This window comes from Pteronotus mesoamericanus, unplaced genomic scaffold, assembly GCF_021234165.1.
Source record: "Pteronotus mesoamericanus isolate MK-2021 breed Mesoamerican mustached bat unplaced genomic scaffold, CSHL_Meso_final contig_192, whole genome shotgun sequence".
NCBI lineage: Eukaryota > Metazoa > Chordata > Mammalia > Chiroptera > Mormoopidae > Pteronotus > Pteronotus mesoamericanus.
Window position 1 is genome coordinate 2,719,348 of NW_026555082.1, and position 20,951 is coordinate 2,740,298.

Below are 20,951 nucleotides of genomic sequence, written 5' to 3' on the forward strand. Positions count from 1 at the left end.
GGTCGCCGCCCTGGCCTGACCGGGGCCGCCCTCGGCCCCGCCGTGGCGCTGGGCACCTCCCTGCGGAGGCGAGTGGGCAATGCCGCCCGGCCCCACGCGCCCAGCTCCACGGCCCAGAGGGGCGGCACCTGCACAGAGGCCGAGAAGGGAGCTTCCGCCGACACGTCTCGGAATGAGCCGCGGGACCGTGTTCTCCGTGTGCTAGACCGACCGAGCTGCCCGAGGCTGAGCTCGGGCGCCACCAGCCCCGCAGCAGCGCGGTGCATGTCCCGCTGCGGCCCGGGACGGGGCCCCGGCCCACGTACCATACAGGAACTGGGAGCACTGGATGTAGCCCTCCTCCATCTCCTCGCACTTGTCCGCAGCGGTCTCGATGTCGCTGATGGTCGAGGCGAAGACGGCGGCGCCGCTCTCCACCAGCTGCCGGCAGAGGTGGACGCTGTTGCAGGAGGCGGCGCAGTGCAGCGGCGTCCTGCAAGGGGCGGAGGCGAAGGCACTGCGTGGCTGCCGGCGGTGGCCCGGGCCACGCTGAGCCTCAGGGCCCGCGCGCTTGTCTTTTTAGTGGGGTGGCACCCACTGAGGCACTGCCCCGACCCCCTGTAAGCCCCTCCAGGGGGCACGGCATGGTCGGAGAACAGCCGGTCACACAGACGTCCACCCACTACAGCGTGAAGGCATCTCCCACTGCTGACCTGCGCCTTCCGATGGCTACAATGTAAGGGCTGCATGCATTTTACCACAACTAAAGACCCCGATGTGCACACACAGCAGAGTAGACAGCTGCCTCAGGTTGACCAGGGACCCCCGGGCAGCCAGGGCCCCCGAGACCTCACGCCAACCGCAGGCGCCCGGCCACTTAGGAACAGGAGCAAACTGCGGCTGTGGGCGTGCGGACGCCCTGCTGACAGCCAGATGCCCCAGGGCACACTGCGGCCGCGCCCTTGTCAGCGGCTTCCCAGGCACAAAGCCGGGGCGCGCTGGGAGGCGGCATCCAGGCCCCCCAGACTCCCCGTGGTCTAGACCCTGCGTTTCCCTTCTGCGCGGTGCGGGGCTCACCAGCCGTCGCTGTCCGCAGCATTCACATTGACGCCGAAGTCCAGCAGGAACCTCACGATGTGGTGGTGGCCGGCGCAGACGGCGTTGTGCAGGGGGGTGATGCCCTCATCGTTGGGCTTGCTGGGGTCTTCCACCTGGGACACAGGCGTGTGAGCTCCGCCCCGCCCCGCCCCACGTGGGGCTGGGCGCACGGGGTGCCAGCCCCGCCCGGCTCACCTCGTAGATGACCCTCTGCACCAGGTCGAACTCGCCTTCCAGGGAAGCGTCCAGGAGCAGCGCCAGCGGGCTGAAGCGGACACGCAGCCCACGGCCCGTGCGCTCCGAGTTGGGCTTCTTCAGGTTGGTCCGTTTGCTCTGTGAGGAGGACGCAGGCTTTTGATTTCCAGATGACCTACCCACCAGCCCAACCTCTGGGGACATGAAAGGGCCAGGACGGAAACCCCAGCCCGTGCGGAGCAGCAGGGAGGGCGGGGAGCCAGGCAGGTGACGTCAGCCACACCCCACCAAGCTGCGAGACCCCACCCCTCTCTGCTCTGTCAACACTGGCCTCCCCGCAAGGGCCTGTCTGGAAGGTTCTCCCCCTTGCCGCCTCCTCCCGGATTCCAGCAGCAGCTTCCCCTCCTCGGGACAGCCTTCTCGGGCCTCCCTGGCCAGGCCCTGCTCTGTCCTGCAGCCCCCTCGGTGTGCTGAGCCTGTCCCCGGGGCCGGACTCCTGGGGGCAGGGACCAGACCCCACGCCCAGCACATGGCCAACCCAGGCAGGTCCTCCACGGGCACTGGGTGGCGCTGGCCAAGGACCACACCCACCGTAGAGGCAGCCGGCCGGGGCAGGACAGGGGGCAGCGACGGGGGGACTTGCTCTTCCCCTGGAGATGGGGCCTCAGCCCCAGGGCTGGGGACTTGCTCCGGGGAAGGGGCTGGCGCCACGTTGTTGTTGTCGTCTTCCGCAGGCTCGGCTGTTTGGCGGGGGGTCTGGGGACAGGTGAGCCCCTCTGGCTCAGGGGACGGGAGCTGGTTGTCGTTGGCGTCCGAGGCGGGAGCCGACTCGGCAGGGAGAGGGGTCGTGGGCTGGGCAGGGCTGGCCTCCCCAAGATTCCCGTTGGCGCCGGCGTTCCCATTGTCCACGTCGGCCAGCGCGCCAGCCAAGGCCTGCGCGGGGCTGGGCTGGTAGAAGGGGGCGCCCTCCATGCCACCAGCCAGGGTGTTGAAGCGCTGGTAGAGAAGCTTCTGGATGTTGGGCCCGCCGGGGCCCTCGGGCTCCGTGATGGAGCTGCGCTTCTTCAGGGGCCGGGGCGCGTTGGCCAGCTTCCTGCGCAGAGCCTCCAGGTCAGCGTCGCTCTGGTAGCGCAGCGGGGAGTGCACGATGGGCGTGAGCTTGGTGGGGCTGAGCGGCCGAGGCAGGCTCTCCATGGTGCCTGCCGTGCTGTCCCCAGGAGGGGCCGGGCCATCCTGCTCAGGCTCCTTCTCAGCACTTTCTGCGGGCGGCTGGGGCTGCGACGCGCTTGTGGCCGGAGAACCGTGGAGAAACGGCAAGGGGGACGGGGACGCCGAACCCGACGGCAGGACAGGCTTCCCGTACACTAGGGGAGACACGGGGACCGGCTTCAGCGCCCTGCGGGCCCTGGGGCCGTCGCCAGGCATCCCTGGCCACACGAGAGACGGCCTGGTGGCTGAACTCTCGTTTAAATCCCAAACAAGCCCTTTGTTCAAGGAACCTCATGACCCTTTTGGGAAGGGGGAATGTCTAACTTTGCCGTTTTTGCACGTGGGATTCCAGAAACGGGCTTCTATGAAGGACACCTTTAAAAGGCCGTGGCTCTGGCTTCCCTGCCCCAAACATGCCCTCCATGTTTCCTGGCCAAGGAGAAAGGTGTCACCTCTGAACACGTGGCTGGCCCTGGACCTAAGTGGCACAGTATGAAGAACAGGCCAAGTCAGACAGGAGGCTCCCCTGGGGGCCCAGGGTCTCGAGAGAGGCCAGGCAGCGGCGGGGACCCTGGACTGCAAGTCCGGAAGCCACGGCGCCCACCCAGGAGTGGCTGAGGGAGCCCAGCCCAGACCCAACGGGCAGGTCCTGCCGCCCGGGTCAGCGGCGCCCCCGGCCTCGGCCGCCAGGGCCCATTTCTCCTCACCCCGCGTCAGGGCTGTTCTCCCGTGTGGGCTCCGCTGGAGGCGCCCAAAGCAGCAGACACCCCCTCACACTGTTGCCCCAGGGGTGTGGCCCAGCTGTGGCAGGTCCAGGCCAGGCCCCCACGCAAACCCCTGGGGCCGCCCCTGCACAGGCCGCCGGGACCCGAGAAGAGGAAGCTCTCCCACGTCCCGCCCGGCCTGGAGCTCCCGGGCGCCTGGGCCGGGGGCAGGGCTGTGGCCGTCCCGCTGCACACGCACCCTCTGCATCCACCCAGTACCCACCTCCCAGGACGCCTCACGAGGGCCAGGTTTAACCCAGGCTGGCACGCGGCACGTGTGAGGACACGGACGGGCATTTTCTTAAGGAAGAGTGTAACGTCCTGGCCCCAAGAGGAGAGCACAGACCCACTGTACCTGCTTTCACTGACTTATTCACGGCGCTGTGCGCCGCTGGCTGGTAATTCTTAGGTGGTGTGGCTTGCTGGAGGTACACGGAGTATATGGAACTTGAATTCACGGTCTGGGGTCCTTTCCTAGGGGACTGTGGCCTTGACCCTTTATCAGCCAGGAAGGGCCTGATGGCCACGGTCAGGGGGAGCTCAGGTTTGCCGTCTCCAGCCGGAAACGCAGGGGGCCCCGGTGGCGGGTGCGTGGGGCTGGGCGGCACAGAAATCCTCTGCTGGATCTGCTGGGAGGAGCCCAGTGGGTGGACGCTGCCCACGGTGGGCAGTGGGCCGGGCTTTTGCCGGCTGGGCAGGCCTGCGCCGGGCCTGGGCAAGCTGCCCTCCTTCCTCCTCTCCAAAGAGTTTGTTGACCCTGGACCTGTGGGCGCTGGACTTGGGTGCGTCCCATAGCTCGGAGGCAGCGGCCTGTTGACGCCAGGAATGGGGGGCGGCACTTTACTCGCCTCAAGGCCCTAAATTTAGACATTAAGAAGAAAAATAAAGTCATCCTCTGAAAAGTTAAGCACATTTCCATCCGTAGTCCAGAGAATACAAAGTAAGACTTTTCATCCTTCACACTGGCTTCTGACCAGGCACAGGGCACAGTGGGCAGCAGACAGAGCAGGGCTACCGCCTGTGCCCCGCAGGACAGCCCTGAGCAGGCGGCCTTTGCGCGGGCGCACTGCCCAGCGCTCAGGGCCCACACCCTCCTCCAGGCTGGGTCTAGCTCAGACACTGAGGGGAGTGGCCCGCCGATGAAGGTGAAGGCAGACAGGGACATGGTTAGGGGCGTGTGCCACGGGGTCACGGCAAAGGCCTACCAGCTTCTCGGGGGCTGCCAGGGCTGACAAGGGCACAGGCTGGCTGGAGACGGCCCCCTGCTTGAGAGGCCCCTCCACGCTCGGGTCCTTCCAGTCCACATTGGCCGGCGGCGGCGCTTTCCCAGCGGGGCTAACGTTTTGTTTCAGTGTTGGCCAGTTTCCATCATTCGCTTAAAAAGAACACAGAGCATAAGTAAACCTTGTCTTGACATCCGATGAGCCAACCTCACAGCAGCCCTGGCAGGAAGGACGATCACGGCTGGGACATGGCATTCTGACACAGCAGTGCTGCCCAGGCGCTGACCGCACCCCCGCCCCCCGCCCCCCGCGCACCAGCTCGCCCGGCAGCACCACGGGCCCTCTGCCGGCATGGCCTGGCCGGTGCCCATGTGGCTTGCAGTGCACAGGCGCCAGCGACGGCCACACCGGCGAGGGCCCGGGTGCTGCCGGAACGTTCTCGCTGAAGTACAGCTCAAACCTGTCACGTCAACACCAACGAATAAAAATAGGCACTGGTCCTACTGTTCAGACACCACTTACAGATACATCCCCCCCAACAATAAAGGTTTCCCTTTAACTCCATAACAGGTTTGATCTGTACTGCTTCTAGTATTAAAAGGAAAATTCAACTTTAAGCTGTCAGAAATTTCTGCACCCGTAGAGTGCGAGGCTGCAGGAGGCTGTGCCAGGCCCCACCGACCGGAGGGCGGGCTGCGCTCCGCCGCAGCGGTCAGAACCCCGGTCAACCCTGCGCTTCCAGGAAAGCCGCTGCGAGGCTGCGTTTTCATAGAGCGTTTTCCAAACTGAGAAAGGGCGGCGAAGCGTGCTGGCACCCAGCTCACCGGGAGCGGGCGGGCCGGGTACCAGCCCTGACGCAGGCTGTCCTCTCTCTGCAGGAGGCTCAGGGGCTGCGCGAGGGGGTGGGCACTGGCCACCAGCCACACGGGGCAGAAAGAAATCCAGGGGGACTACCTGGTCCCCGTCTGTCCGGCCCGCGCAGCGGGCGGGGTGACCGAGGAGCCGCAGGGAGCGCCCCTCCCGGCCACAGCAGCGCGGAGGCCCACACCTGTGACTCGTGGGCGGGAGACAGGCTCTCGCACGCGCTCCAGGCACAGCCAGCGAGGCCGCAGCGCGAACAGGATGGGCAGAGCCTGAGGGCCGGGCCGGGCCGGGCCCCCGCGCGCCGAGGCCGCGTCCTCCCTCTGCAGCAGCACCGCAAGCCCTGCGTGTGCTGCGACGCCACTCAGTCCCCGCACCGCTGAGCCACCCAGGCTCCAGGCCGCTGCGAGGGTCCCGCTGAGGCAGCCCAGGGCCCCGGTCCACACGTCACCTTGCTCGGTGTGGCCCGTCAGCCTCTGAAGCCAGAGGTGGTTTTCTGTCCTGCGCCCTTACACCCGAGACTGCAGACGTGTGGGCCAGAGACCGCAGGCTCACCGGGCGTGCCGCAGGGGAGCCCCGGCTGACGGGGAGACACAGCCCACCGCAGCTGCGGGGGAGGGCTTCCCGTGCCCTCTGTCAGGGTCAGAGGGGTCGTGGCCGTCCAGAGGCCCCTGGCACCCCACGTCAATCGGAGGTTTTATGGGAATTAGCTATAGAAGGACCAAGAAGGGACCAAGGATTTTCTTCAGGATAAGGCAGGAGGTATAGGAGAAAGATCATTTACTTTCATTATAAAAGGACAATTATCTTCAAGTATGGAGATACTTGTACGGAAGATAAAATTAAAAGCCTCATAATGAACTCAGCAAATCATCTGAACTGGGAAAAAGGAAAAAAAAAAAACAACCCTCGTGTTACTGGTGCAGCCACACCCGTACTGAGTACAGTCCGGTGTGTGCGGCCCGGCCCAGACCCTGCCCGCCACAGGAAGGAACAGCGTTGCTTGCGTGGCACCTCTTTCGAGTCTGAATGCAACGCGCCGAGCTTTCTCAGTTTGGAAAAAGGGCGGCTGTCGATCGAGCAGCATTAAGGAGGCCAGAGCTTCCCGCCAGGCCCGCCCGCCGACATACGGTCCGTCCACGGGCGTGCAGGACGCGGTGCGGAGCCGCAGTCAGGCCCAACGTCCAGGTCGGACACTGTCCACGAGCTGGTCACTCTGGGGTCACCACGGCCATCTGTGTGACACGGGGCCAGAACAGCCAACAGTGCCGGTCAGCGTCCCGCCGAGGAGATTTCTTTCCCCAGATCCACATCTGGGCCGAGCTTCTGCCCTCAGGGTGGGGTGGCCCCGGTCCCCGGTGCTGTCGCCTCACAGCACGGAGGAAAGACCAGCGCTGGTGCGGAACATCCGCAGGACACATTTTCAGGGCGCTGTCAGGGTGTCTGCTCCTCGCGCCCTCTGAGAGGTGGCCCAGCACCGCCACCCGCCCCCCAAGAGGGACGCGGGCGGCACGCACAGCGCAGGAAGGTTTACGAGGAAGGCAGCAGCGAGCGCCTGGCTGGCCTAAGTATCTGCCGTGGCAAACAGGCGGCCATCCACTCCCAGCGCCGGGCGGCTCCCACGCGAACAGCAGCTCATCAGAGCACCCGCAGTCAGAGGCCCGCGGGCCACGGACTCAGCCCGCACGCTGCCGCGACTCGCGGGGTCCGAGGGCTGCGGCGCCTTCTCCGCGGGCCGGCCGGAGCCCCGAGCCCCACAGCAGGAGCAGCACAGGGGTGGCTGCTCAGGGCGGGCGCCCCGCAAGAGGCCATGAGGCCAACAGACAGAAGGCTGCACAGATCCACCAACAGCCCTGGAAAGCGTGCCCCCCGCCCAGGCCCGACCCAGGCCAGCCCGCAGGACTGCCGTCCTCAGCAAGGCGATGCAGCAGCATCTGGCCCTCGCTCTGAGCTGGGAGCCGAGGGACTGTGTCCGCGCCAGTCGCAAGGGAAGTCCTGCAAAGGAGCCCCGGCTCTCTAAAGCATCGGTTTAAAGCCAGCCGCCTCCCCCTGAGGAAGGACAGGGTTGCCATGGAGGACCGGCCGCCCGTGGCCGGGGAGCGGGGCTCCGCAGGCGCTCTGTCAGGAGGGCGGCGCATCAGCCCCGCGCTGGGGGCCAAAGGCCAGCCGCGCGGCATGCCTCAGCGGGCCGAGGCCAAGGGACGGTCTGCGGACTTTCTGACGGACAAGGACACTTCAAGCGGGGAAAGGAGAGACTGGCCATACTGCTCTGTTTACAGGACGGTCACTGTGGTAGCACCCAGATCCCAAAGGTGCCTAGAAGACATGGCGCCTCAGGGGAGACTGAGGGTGCACACGGGGACCCCTCCGAGGACCCGCCCCAGGGCCCCCCGCCCGCTCACTTCCCAGGAGGAGGGTCTGGCCACCTACCGGGTTTGGGCCGTCCGTGGGCGGCCCCTGGAACAGCGGTGAGAGATGGGGGCTTTACGGGGTCTCCCGGGGCTGAGCAGCTGCTGGCACTGGGGACCTGGATATAAGGCCCCACCGCAGCAACCCTGCCAGGGGCGCTCAGCGGGGACTGCGGCGACGACGCGCCGTTCACACGGCTCAGCTACAAAACGGGAAGAAACGAAGAGTTAACATCCGAAGTCTGAGAGGCTCACTGGCTGATTGGTGCCGAGGCAGCCCCGCCAACCTGGAAGCTGAGTGTCTAACGGGGCAAGACATTAGGAAGGGCCTCGGCCACAGGCCTGTGAGCGAGGCTCTCTGACCACACCTGTCCTCTGGGGGCCGCACACACAGCAGGGTCTGCTTCCCAGGACTCCTGCGCCGGGGCAGCCCTCCCAGCAGGGGGTGGCTCCTTCCCCAGAGGCAGGAGGCAAAGCCTGGGCTCAGAGCCGTGCCCTTGCTGCGCTGCCCTGAGCAGGCGACGGAGCCCCCAAACGCTGGCACCCATGTTTGCAAGGTTGCGAGAGGGCGGCTGCGAGGTCTGAGTGGGTGACAAGCCCTGGAACCAGGCCAGGCTCGGACCAGTCCCCTGAAGGCAGCTGTGCCGCCTGCGCTCAGCAAAAACGCCCAGCTGCGGCCAGCCAGTGTCGCCCCGCCCCGCCCCGCCCGGCAGCAACAGGCTCCCTGCGGGGAAGCAACCCGAGGACCACGGACTCCGCAAGGGTCCCCAGCCAGGCCCTCCTGAGGAAGCTCAGACCTCCTGCCACCCTCTGCGAGACTCTGCGTGCGTGAGCATGTCGCTTCGGGGAGAAGGTCCATGACTCTGACACTTGCCGAGAGGTGCCTGGGACCTGTGGGCAGTGACATCTCTGCAGGAGCGCCAGCTTCTCAAGGAGAGATTCTTTGAGGCATCAAGTGAACGCACAAACTAACATCAACCCAGACATCCATGACGGTGATAGTTAATTTTCTGTGTCAGCGTGGCCAGGCCGGGGATGCACGGCGCCCAGACATTTGGACAACACATCTAGATAGGTGTTGCTGTGAGCACAGTAATGTGTGAGATGAACATTTCAATCAACAGGCTTTGAGTACAGCAGGCTGCGCTCCACAGTGCGGGTGGGCCGCGTGCAATCAGCCGAAGGCCTCGTGAGAAGAGCCTGACACCAGCCCCCACCACCATAAGAGTGAGTGAACACAGCCCCGGCCGGGCGGCTCGGCCGGCTGCAGTGCCGTCCGCCCACCGAAAGGGTGCAGACAGGAGGCAGCCGACGGATGTTTCTCTCCCTCTCCCCGTCCTCTCCAAAATCCGTAAACACATCCTCAAGAGAGAATTAAAAACATTAAAAAAAAAAAAAAAAACCCTAAATTTTTGCATTAAAAAAACAAAAAGACCACGGTCCCCAAGGAAGAGGACCCCAGCGGCAGCAGCCGCTCCCTCGGTCTTCGGGCCGCAGCCTCCGCAGCCCTGTGCTGCGGCTCCCTGTGACTGCCGGCCAATCTCTCCCCACACACACCCAGGTTCTTCTTTTCAGTCCTCGCCCGAGGACACGCTCACTGACTTTAGAGAGAGGGGAGGGAGGCGGGAGAGAGGGAAACATCCCCTGCAAGAGAAACATCGATCGGTTGCCTCTCTGAACACGACACGCTCTGACCAGGGGCTCAACCCACAACCCAGACCTGTGCCCTGACTGGGAACTGAATCTGGGACCTTCCAGTTTACAGGACGACGTGCCAACCAACTGAGCCACACTGGCCAGAACCGTCCACTGGTTCTGTTTCTCTGGAGAACTCGCCTGGCACACGAGGACGGAGGGAAGCTAGGCCAGCAGGCACGGAGAGTATGCACATGCCCTCCCACGGCCTCTGCGTTGCTCATCGAGGTCAAGAGGAAAACCGTGACCCGTGGTCACAGAGCTACACAGACTAACCACTGACCTTTAAGCTCCTTGGTTAAGAAAAGCAGAAATCTGTAAATAAGAGACTCTGCACCTGAGACCCTTCGCTACGACCGCCGCAGAACTGACCGGCCTTCCGCCTCCAGCCCCCGCCCAGCCCATCCCACCAGGCAAAGCCCCCGAGGCCAGCGCCCCTCCTGAGAGCCCCTCCAGGCAGCAGGGCCCGACAAGGACACATGCCAAACCACGGAAGCACCGCCTGCTGAGGGAGCACGGGCAACTCGGGAGCCCGGCCCAGCGGGCCAGGTTGCCCGCTCCATGCGCCACTCCGAGGGCAGACTGACAGCCAGCCCTGACCCAAGCGCCGCTTCCCTCGACCCCAAGCGCCATGGCAGGGGGAAGGGCACAGCCATGTCCGGCCAGGGCGCAGAACAGCCCCCGATCCCCCTCACACAAGCCCCCCGCCTGGCCCGTGCACACAGAGGCGCCGGGAGCAACAGCAGGACCTGGGGCACGCACGGGACAGCAGGCCTGGGCCGGGGTGTGTTACAAACAGTTACAAACTGTTACAAACGCGCGGAAGCGACGGCCTGGAAAGACACCCACGCTGCAGTCTGACAAAAGGCCTGGGTTCGGAGCAGGACGAGCGAGATGGTTCCTGCAGGTCCACGTCAACAAAGGGTGAAACGCCTCCTGTCTGCATTAAGCGAAAGACTGGAACCATGAACAGCTGGCATCCCTCAGAAACGAGAACAGGGCAAAGGGGCTTCCACACTGCCCTTTAAATGGCTCTGTGCTGTTTAAACTTTTTCCCAATGAGTATTTATTACCTTTGAAATTCAAAATATCAAAACAAATAAAGTTTGTTTTTTTTTAAGTGCTAAGCACTTCGTATAGACCGTCGCTCAAGAGTTTACACAGCCCTTCCACCGGGGCTCGTGCGGGGACACTTTGGGCCGATTCCTGGGGCCGGTGAGACAAAGCCACGACACGGAGCCACGCGGGTCAAGGGGCTGGCCCCGGGACCGGCTGCCAACGCCAGAGCCTCCAGAACCGGGCCCCCGGGAGAAGGGGCGGCCCCAGCTGCCCCGGGGGCGGCCTGAGTCCAGACGGCAGGACACTGGCCCGAGAGAACGGTCTCCCGCCGCTGTGTTTAGGGCTCAGGGACCATTCACGGCCACCGCCAGAGCGGATGGGGAGCACGCGGCAATGGCATACATGTGCGGCTCGGGGCCGGGCCGCCGGCAGCGGCTTAACCCCCGGACACGCGCTCCCCACGTGCCTGGATCTTCTTCCCGTAGAGGCGCTCGCGCAGCTCGCTGATGCGCTTGTCCATCATGGCCACCTCCATGTTGCGCTTGTTTAGAAGTTCCTTCTGCTGCTGCAGTTTTGAGTTCTGTTCCTGGTTAAGCTGGTTACGAATCTACAAAATAGAAAATATAACTTTTATGATTTGCATTAATTCAACAGTCAAATTCACACTGCCAGGGAAACTTTAAAAAAAGAAAAGAGAACTGAGTCCTTGTGTGTGTTTGCACAGACAGACCGGCTCATGCGCTGTTCACCAGCGCAGCACAGGTAAGCCAGGACACACTTCTTATGGGCCCAAAAGAGAGCGGACCTCTGCGAACGCGTGTCTTCTTCTGAGCATGTGGAACGACAAGCACCAATGAATGACTATGCGGACCATGACTGTAGCCTGGGGAATGGCATTTTGGTGACAAGTGTCCCAAACACATCCTCTCCGAGGGACCTCAGGACAGGTGTCTGCTCCACCCTGTACAGTCCACCGAACGAGGCGCCTCACTGCGGAGGCAGCGGGCGGTTCACAGAGGATGGCCTAAGTCGCCAAGCCAGACATCCTATCGTTTCATGGGCTGCAACCAGCACTTCAGGAGGCGACAGAGACCAAGAACGGTGTAGCACGCACGGAAGACAGGCCCCGGGGTGCTCGCCCCTCGGGTGTACGTGTTAGCCCCCAACAGAGGGGTGCACTTTTCAACTGGACCAGTCAAAACAGCTGAAGATAAATATGGTACATTCACCACACCTGACCAACAAAATCCTTAAAAACCCTCCACTTTTAACAACTGCTAAAGATGTTAAAAGCTGTTAAGTTCTTGTATTTCATTTCTATGCATTTATGTTAACAGCAACACAAAAAGTGGTTTTAAGCTCCGTAATTAAACATTCTCATTTCATAAAATGACATAATACTTTTTCCGCCAAGTGCTAACAGAACTGCAAAACTTGCTTCCGGCTTGAAAAAGCGCCCACTGGACAGTGCCCTGTGAGAACCGTGAGTCTGGGGGCCCTGCGGGCGGGTGTCTGCGTCCTCCTGGAGTTCAGGTGCTGGAGCCCCCCACCTCCGCAGCGGTTGGAGGCGGGGCCTAGATGAGGTCATGAGGATGGGACCCCATGATGGGGTTCTTTTTAAAAGTGCCCTTATCAGAAGAGGAGAGACCGGAGCTACAGGGGCACAGCGAGAAGGTGGCCCCTGCAGGCCAGGAAGCAGCCCCCCCGCCCCCGAGCCGGGGACCGAACCCGCCAGCACCCTGACCCTGACTCGCGGCCCCCAGCGCGGGGGAGCCGAGTGTCTGTGGCTGAAGCCCCCGGCCTGCAGCGTTCTGCTGCAGCGGCTCTTGCTGAGACAAGGACTTAAGAACAGGCGTCCATCTTGTCGAAGCAGCTGGCGCAGACACCTTAAATACCATCTAAAGCTGAATTCTTCACTAGTTCATTATATTGCCAGTGGACTCCTGTGTCGAATCTCTGCATTGACAATGCTGAGTGAGCAAGCCAGGCACAGCGAGCGGCACAGAGCCGAGCCCGCGCCGAGGGCACGTCCAGGACAACGGGTCTACAGACACAGGAGGGAGGTCCATGACTGCTGAGAGCAGCCGAGGGCGGGAGGGGGGTGGCTAAGAGACGTGGGCTTTATTTGGGGGTGATGAGATGTTCTAAAACTGACCGTAGTGGTAGATAGGGGACTCCAGGGAGATACTAAAAACCACTAAATGGTACTAAGTGGGTGAACTGTATGCTACGTGAACTGTATCTCAGAGCTACTTTAAAAATTCCTTTGTACTGAACGTGTCTGGTGCCACGGCCACACTGGAACCTGGGAGCCCGCCGCCAGCCCTGGGCCCCAGTGCCCACTGAGCCGGCGCAGAGGCCAGAGCCGGCCGAGTCACCTGCAGCTCCTGGTACAGCCTCTTCAGCTCCGCGGCCGCCGGCCCCGCCAGCCGGCCGTTGCAGGGTGGGCAGCCGTTCAGCTTGCCCCTCTTCAGGTCCTCCAGCTGCTGGCTGAGCTGGTCCACCCTCAGAATGGCCGTCTGCACTTCCTGCTTCTTCTCCTGGAACATGGCGCTGAACCTCTCTATCTCAGCGGCTGAAACGCCCCCCACCAAAGAAAACGACGTCACTCAGCTGGCATTCTTTCCCCCCCGGAGTTTTGTTACTTTGGGGTGATAGCTTCTTCCTGTCCACCCATCTCGCTCCGCCCCAGCACCGCAAGGGCCAGCCTGGCACGGGGGCTGTGAGGTGCACAATTCAAACATCGGAGCGTGTGGCGAACCATCCTATTTGCGCCCACGAGTGAACCTTCTTCACCCGGGGCAATCAGCCCCAGCACAGGCGTGGTCAGGCCACTCGGGGGTCTCAGTGCAACCACAGGCCGGGCTCTGGTATCACCGCAACGCCAAGCAGGCACCATGGATTAGTAAGGGAAGTATAAGGGGAGCATTTGTATGGTTTCTCTTAACACACAGGTACCATGTAAGCTGTTTAATTACGGCAGACCCTCAGAATGAGGGAGCCCCAGAAGGCAGCTGTTACAGATGTAACCAGAGACCTTCTGCGATCACCTACACTAACCCAGCCCACCGTTTCCCGTGCAGGGGGCAGAGCCAGCCTCGGACACTTTCCACACATCGGACCCTGGTGCGTGACTGGGAGTGTGCAGAGGCTGGACTCCGTGCCACTGCCTCTGTGCCGGGTGAGCGTGGGAGCGAGCGGACTGCGGCACCTACACAAGTTGCCGTTCATAATCTTGCTGTAGTCCACTTGTCCTCTCATGGCACGGATTTTCTTCAGCTTATTTTCCTGGGCTTCCACGCGCTCCTTCAACTTCTGGAGCTTCTCACTTTCGGAAACAGACTGTTGCTGGTGGCGCTCTTGCTGCTTCAGGAAGTGCAGACGCTGCTCCTGGAGAAAGAGGAAACGAGCTCACTTTGAAAACCAAAGGAGACCACCCGCCCCCGACGACCCTGGGACCCTGGCCGGCGTGGCTCAGTGGACTGAGCGCAGGCCTGCGAACCAAAAGGTCACCGATTCCATTCCCAGTCAGGGCACAGACCTGGGTTGCCGGCCAGGTCCCCAGTTGGGTGCATGCGAGAGGCAACCGGTCGATGTTTCTCTCCCTTCTTCCCTCCCTTCTCTCTCTAAAAATAAACAATCTTAAAAAAGAAAAAGAAAACTGAAGTGCGCGTGTTTCTTTAGACTCTAGACAACTGGAGTGGATCCCACAGCACCACCCACCTTAATGGGAAGGAACTGCACGTGGAGTCACGCACGCACCAGACCATGCACATGCCAGGTCACGCCGCACAGCAAGGACTGTGCATGAAGAGGTGTGAGGTGGGGGGCGTCTGGGGCCCTCACAAGTGGGTTCTCCTCTGCACGCAGGCCTGAGCCGGCGGCGCTGCGCCCGCTCCCGCAGGAGCCCCGCAGCGGGAGGCGGGCAGGCCTGAGCTCCCCACAGCCTGCCTGTGGAGCCCCCGCCCGCTCCTGCCCTCAGACTTGTGTCCTGCTGCCGCCCCTTGTTCAACTGGAAGGAAGTGAGCGCTGACCAGCTGGGGATCTTCGCTGAAAAGGGACAGGGTGACCAATAAGGAGGTGAACCTCTACTGTGCCAAGTGACACCCAGCAGTCCAGGAAGTGTTTGTGTTCTTCAGGATTAGCTTCTTCCCAACTAATGGAACGTTTTATAGTCAAACAAGAACAGGACAATCCTAAAGTAAAAATACATGCAATATCCTTCGAGAGCTTTCCCCACCAACATGAATGCAAACCTTAAGGATAACGGTCCACTTCAAACCCTCATGGTCCCATGTGCACACACAGAACACAGCTGTGTGACTGTGCAGTGCCCACACGCTGCCCCACAGGAGGGCACGGGCATAGCCAGTGGGAACTTGTGGTTCACACCATGAAAACACCTAAGAATTTTCTTAACAGTAATACCTTTGGATCAATTTTTTAGAAAGGAAATAAAAAGAATTAGAAAATGTTATGATTACATAGTACTATGTACATTTCATCTTAGAAATCTTATTAACAGAATGAAATACTTTCTGATTAAACTTCTAATAGTTTTTCATTTAAAAAAAAAGATTTTATTTTTTTAGAGGGAGAGGAAGGGAGAAACAGAGGAAGAGAAACATTGATGTGTGAGAGAAACATTAACTGGTTGCCTCTCATAAGCCCCCCAAATGGGGACCTGGTCCACAACCCAGGCCTGTGCCCTGACTGGGAGTCGAACCAGTGACCTTTCAGTTCACAGGCCAGCACTCAACCCATTGAGCCACACCAGCCCGGGCTGTTTTTTATTCTTATAAATCCAATAAACTTTACAAGACAACTTTTAAAAACAAGTCCAACTTAACCTATTATTTACATAAAAGTGGATAACACAATGAATTATACAGGCATTCAATAAATGAAAACAGCTGGATTGGCCACTTTGTTATTTAAAAAAGCTACAGATTTTACTTATATGTAGAATCTAAAAAATAAAGAAACAAATTTGACAAACTCACAGATACAGAGAACAGACTGAAGGTGCCATGGAAGAGGGGGCTGGGTGTGGGGGGAAAGGGGAGGGGTTAAGAAGCACAAACTGGCAGTTATCAAAAGAGCCACAGGGATGTGAAGTCCACCACAGGGACACAGTCAATAATATCGCAATAACTACGGTGGCAGGTGGGTCACACCCTTTCCAGGGAGATCACTTTGTAGGTTATATAAATGTCAAACCATTATACTGTGCACCAGAAACTAATATAATACTGTATGTCAACTGTAGTGGAAAAATAAAAAAAGAAATTTAAAAAAATCTCTCTCCAGAGAAATCAGTTAGAGCCTAGGCAGTAATGCTTTTACACGTTCTCTTTACAGCAGCTTGAGGACATTTAAGATCATTACAACACGAAATCACTTCCAGAAGGCATGGATGACGGTCTGATTTTTTATTTTTAATCCGTGACTAAACCACCATTTAGGAAAATTTTAAGTCCTCCTATTACAGAGAGTCAACAACAAATACAGAACTCGTCTACGTAGCGAGTGCTAACTTACGCCCCCCCTTAATAAACCAGACAAGCTCCGGCCGAGTGGCAGCAGGGGAAGCCTGCAGACCCAGGGTCACTGCCATGGGGCCCACGGCCGGCACCTTTGGCGGGGGTCGCCGGCTTCCTCTAGGACACGGAGCAGCGGACACCACCAGCCGGGAGCACCCACAGGGAACAGGCAATGCCAGGGAAAACATGCTTTTTGCAAGTCCTGCCTACGCGGGGGGAAGGCCTGCCCCTTCCCGTGGGTAGGGTGGGGGTTGGGGGGGGGGGGGTGTGTGTTTGTGTACGGGGCGCGCTCACGTATAAGCAAGCAGACCAAGGGGAGCTGCTCTTGCGCCGCCCGCCCCGCTGCAGGAGGCGGCAGCATGCTGTCCACCTACTGCCACGGAGGCGGCAATGGTCACGCGGCGCTTCCCGTGGCCTGGTCCTACTGAGGAGCGTGGCCCCAAAATGTGCTGACCCCAATCTAAAGTAACAGCAAAGGAACACGCTTTTTGAATGTTTGTCCACTCTGCTTTTAACACTCACCTTGGCGACCAACGCCTGCTGTTGACTTTCGATCTGCTGCTGCTGCCTGGCCGCCATATCTTGGAGCTCCGAGAGGGTAAGCTCGACTCGCGGGTGTCCGCCCTGCAGAGGGGAGCACAGGCTCAGGCTGGCGTGCTTGTCTGCACCCCCGCCGCCCCGGTGTCGGAAGCACACGCCGAAGGGTTTTACATGGGTTCCCAGGGCCCCGACGAGGCAGCTCAGTTGGTCAGAGCACTGTCCCAACACACCAAGGCTGTGGGTTTGCTCCCTGGTCAGGGCACATACGAGCATCAACCAATAAATGTATAAATAAGTGGAACAACAAATTGATGTGTTCTCTCTCTCTCTCACCTTCCTCTCTCTCTCAAATCAAAAAATAAAATAAATAGGTTCCCTAGAAGTCAGCAGAGTACAGATTAGTGTGTTTTCTCATGAGAACTTTCCTAAGTGTTGAGTGATTTTATTAAGTATAAATAGCAGTTTTTCTAGTGGACTCACTAAGAGGCCCAACGCTACACCGAGCCTTTCAGACACATGCTGAGGTGACATCCCTCTGCACTGGCTGATGGACAGGTGCGCCTGAGTAGCCGGGAGGCCAAGTGTTTAAGGACACACACATCTCAGGACAAAGGCTCTCTCACTCCACCTCGTCTCGAGAAACTATTAAAGGTTATAACATACCGATACCTCATCCAAACACACTCATGTGTGGGCTCCGCCAAGGACCGACCGCTGACTGGCAGCAGTGCAGCAGGGCTGTGAGCATGATGGCAAGGGAGCAGCTAGGGCAGTGGCAGCTGACGGAGCTCGAGCGCATGTCCCCAGTCTCTGCTGCCGACGACAAGGGGAAGCGTTTTCCCCACGCGCATCTCGTGCTTTGTGCTGACCTATGCACCCTCCACTTACGAACGCATTCAGGCCTCGTCGCAACACCGGCAGGCAGGCACTGAGTCCCCGCTCGGCAGACAAGAGCGCGCGCGCCGGGGGCTCGGACGTCCACTGAGGTCAGCCGGCCAGCACGGCCAGGCGGGCGCAGCGCCCTCGTCCGGACCGCCGTGCGCGCGCCCTTCACCACGCCCGCCCTGCACGCCCGCGTCGCAGCCTTTCTGCCAGCTCTCTGCACGATGGAGCTGGCCCGGGCCCGGGCCCAGAGCCGAGCACAGAGGAGGCTCAGCCTGGCCAGGCCGGTGCCCCGCCACCCGCTCCGCGCGCTCACCACGCAGGCACAGCCCCTGCAGCGCCCGGCTCTTTGCTCCCGGACTGGCCTGTGCCCTCGCCTCTGCCACCCAGCCGCCCTCTGGAGTTCTCCACAGAGGCTCCGACCCTGTCCCTCTGACCCCAGCCTCCCCCAGGCCGCACCGAGCTCGAGCACATTCCGGACCCTTGGAACACGGGGCCAGAGTTTGTTCAAGTCTCAACTGGAGCCCTATTCTGCTCATCTGAGACCCAGAGCGAGCGGCGTGGACCAAGCATTGTCAACAGCCAAGCCACCGCAACTCCCATTTGAAAGAAGCTTGTTTACTTTACAAAAAAAAAAGGCCAGGCAGAACCATCAAAAATTCCTGAAACTTGTTTTTACGTTAATAAAGGTTCGCTAATTCCCACCTGCTGAGACGTTCCAATCATGATGCAAAGTATTTTTGGAAACCTTCAGAACTTCTCCTTAAAAACTATGTCCATTCAACAAATTTTTCAATTCACATTAATTTCACAATGTTACAACTTTAAAAATAAACACAAACAACTATTGGTTTGATCTCCTCTCCCCACCAGGGCTGGGAACAGCCGTGCCAAGAGGGCAGGAGAGACGCTGGCTGTGCGGTGCCGCCGTCTGTGCCTGCGAGTGAGGCAGCTCTGCACGCGCTGCGCCGTCGGTTACTTCTAAGGACGAGCCTGAGACACACTATGTTGTCCCAAGTAATTTAGGTGTGATATCTTACGTATTTAATAAAACTTTATTTGCAAGTAGATCTGACATACAGAAAACTGTATAAATCACAGCGCACAGCTCGAAGCATTACTTTCCAGTAAACAGACCTGAGTCATTTAATTGTATTTTAAGTGGCTTATAAAAATACACGCCACCATAAACTAGTATGTCAACAAATGTGCAACATGTTAGTACATATTCCAGTAATTGCTCAATGTGAAAATTTAGCAAGAAGAAACACCTTCTCATAGTTTAACTGAATAAAAAACTGCTGCAAACTCAATCCTCTTATGAGGGGCCTATCGCGCAGTCTCTTCATGGAAACTACCCCCGTTGTCAACAATTTTAAATTCTCAACATGGCCCAAGTGTATTCGAACAAACCTGTGACTATACTTCTTGCTCGTTTCTTTTCATTGTATCTAATGAGAAGAAATCAAATCCTGTTCCCTCGGGCACATCAATGTCCCTCATTGGAGGAGTCACCTCCTGAGTTCAAGCCCAGGTCACAGGGAGGGCGAGCCACTCCCAGGACGGGTGAGCTGGGAGAGTTCTTCTCTTGGTGACAGCCGGCAGGCTCGTGTGAACGCTTCTCCGGCCCTCCGAGGGCTCCGACACCCCGTCCCCACCCTCCCAGAACAGAGAAAACAGAAGCTCCCCACACCCGCACAATAATTACTTACCTGGTCCTATCATCCCCTTCTTTCTCCAAACCTCCACCAATCTGCGTGCAGAAACAATGAGGCTTTATACCTCTAACTCACAACATTTTTACACGCAAAATACTGGCACTGACCTAACAAAACACTTACACACCAGGGACTCTCCAGTTAGTGAGACGCCAGACTCTGCAGGTCCGGACTCACGCGGCGCACACCGCACCTGGCCACAGCCTCCAGCCAGTCAGCGGCCACAAGCGGTGCCCGCTGAATGGGCCCGCAGTGGTGACTCGGCACCCCCTAACCCTCCCACCGTGCCCCGGTCACACTCCAACGTGGGCAGCAGCACCTTCGCACTCAGCATAGCCACCACCTCAGGGAGACGGAGAACACGTCCGTCCTCCCAGAAGGCGCCCTACTGTGCCTGGCCGGCCCCCAACCGCTGGCCCGGGAGGCGGAGGGCTGCTGCTGTGCCGGGCGACCGGCTCTGCGTGCTCTGGGCGGCGCCCGCCCGCCCCCCCCCGCCCCGCCAGGAGGCAGGGGCCCTGCGGTGTGCGCCTGTGTGTGTGTGTCTGGCTTCTTTCGCAGGACCTGGGTCCCTCCCTTGCTGCTGCTGAGCAGCCCCGGGAACGCAGACAGGCCACGCTCCGTTGACCCACACACCTGCCGAAGGGCAGCTGGGCGGGTTCCACTTTTTGGCTGTGAGGGACAAAGCACCTTGCACATCCACGTGCCAGGACTCACGCGGACAAATGCCTGGTTTCTCTCGGGTGGCCACAGCGGGCAGGCGGCTGCACGGCCGGGGCGCAGAGGCTGCGGGCAGTTCGCCGACGAGCCCAGGCACCCCGCGCTCCCACGAGCAGTGCCGCAGTCCTAGCCCCTCCGCGTCCTTGCCGCACTTGCTCCAGTGTGAGTGATCCTCTTCCTAAATAAAATGTCAACCTCTTGGCAAAGAAGGGGTTCCACAGAAATGGTGTTTCAGTAAGTAACGAAAAAAAGCAAGTAGAGCAATGTCCATAATTAAGCCATCAATCCCAAAGGCACCCTGATTAGGTTTTCAATAAATAAGCTAAGCCCACGATTTGCCAAAAGTTAGATATGAAAAGGAAGCTTATTTCTCGGGTTAATGCCTCACTTGTGCTAATTAGGTGTATGAGTCATAAAGCTATGAAGATAAAGTGTATCTGAAATATGGGTTACAAGAGCTAGATTTTTAAAGATACTAAGAAACAACTACAACTCACTTGATGATTACAGTTGAAATCTTTGGATCACAAGCCAGTCAACGACACGGCTTTAATCAGATGTTATTCTTGTCTCCTCCGGTAAAGTTTTAAATATAATTTTGAAACTGGTGTTACAGCATTTCAGTTATTAAAAACATATAATAAAGTTTCTCAAAACAAACCACTGTAGACAATTACACAATGTACATGTCTTCCCTCCTAAGCCGCTGGCGGTATGTTTTTGTAGATTTTTATTCTTTCCAAACACTAGTAAGAAGGCTCCGCTGTGCATCCATGCTGTCTAATGTGCGACTGGAACATGCTGCCAGCCTGTATCCAGGGTGTTTTCCAGAATGTGACAAAATCTCACAAAGGCTGCAGTTTCACCAGTGGAAAGGAAGAGAAACAGATTCATCCACTTGCGCAGTAGCTGCCAGGTGAAGGACCCTTCGCTACCATGGTTCTTGAAAAATTAGGCCATTTTCCAGACAACTTTTTTTTTTGGTACAGAAACTCATCCAAAAACATATTAAGTAATGCTCTACAGGAAGCGATATTTTGACATTTCAGTTTCAGGCAAA

General features: G+C 59.1%; 1 protein-coding gene across 3 annotated transcripts in view; it reads right to left on the reverse strand.

The window, feature by feature from the left end:
- Positions 1 to 20,951, reverse strand: part of PPP1R13B (protein phosphatase 1 regulatory subunit 13B) — a 68,623-nt gene that overhangs the window by 2,469 nt on the left and 45,203 nt on the right. For 2 of the 3 annotated variants that reach the window (XR_008528671.1, XM_054567773.1), the window contains exons 5-15: positions 16,557 to 16,658; positions 13,707 to 13,881; positions 12,870 to 13,066; positions 10,958 to 11,098; positions 7,760 to 7,940; positions 4,451 to 4,620; positions 3,601 to 4,102; positions 1,864 to 2,636; positions 1,273 to 1,410; positions 1,057 to 1,190; positions 306 to 472 (exon numbers count right to left, since the gene is read on the reverse strand). Coding sequence is in view for 2 of the 3 variants with exons in the window: in XM_054567773.1 (XP_054423748.1) it covers positions 306 to 472; positions 1,057 to 1,190; positions 1,273 to 1,410; positions 1,864 to 2,636; positions 3,601 to 4,102; positions 4,451 to 4,620; positions 7,760 to 7,940; positions 10,958 to 11,098; positions 12,870 to 13,066; positions 13,707 to 13,881; positions 16,557 to 16,658 (2,680 nt within the window). In the remaining variant the exon portion in view is untranslated. The remainder of the gene's footprint in view (positions 1 to 305; positions 473 to 1,056; positions 1,191 to 1,272; positions 1,411 to 1,863; positions 2,637 to 3,600; positions 4,103 to 4,450; positions 4,621 to 7,759; positions 7,941 to 10,957; positions 11,099 to 12,869; positions 13,067 to 13,706; positions 13,882 to 16,556; positions 16,659 to 20,951) is intronic. The other variant, XM_054567774.1, reaches the window with a different exon arrangement.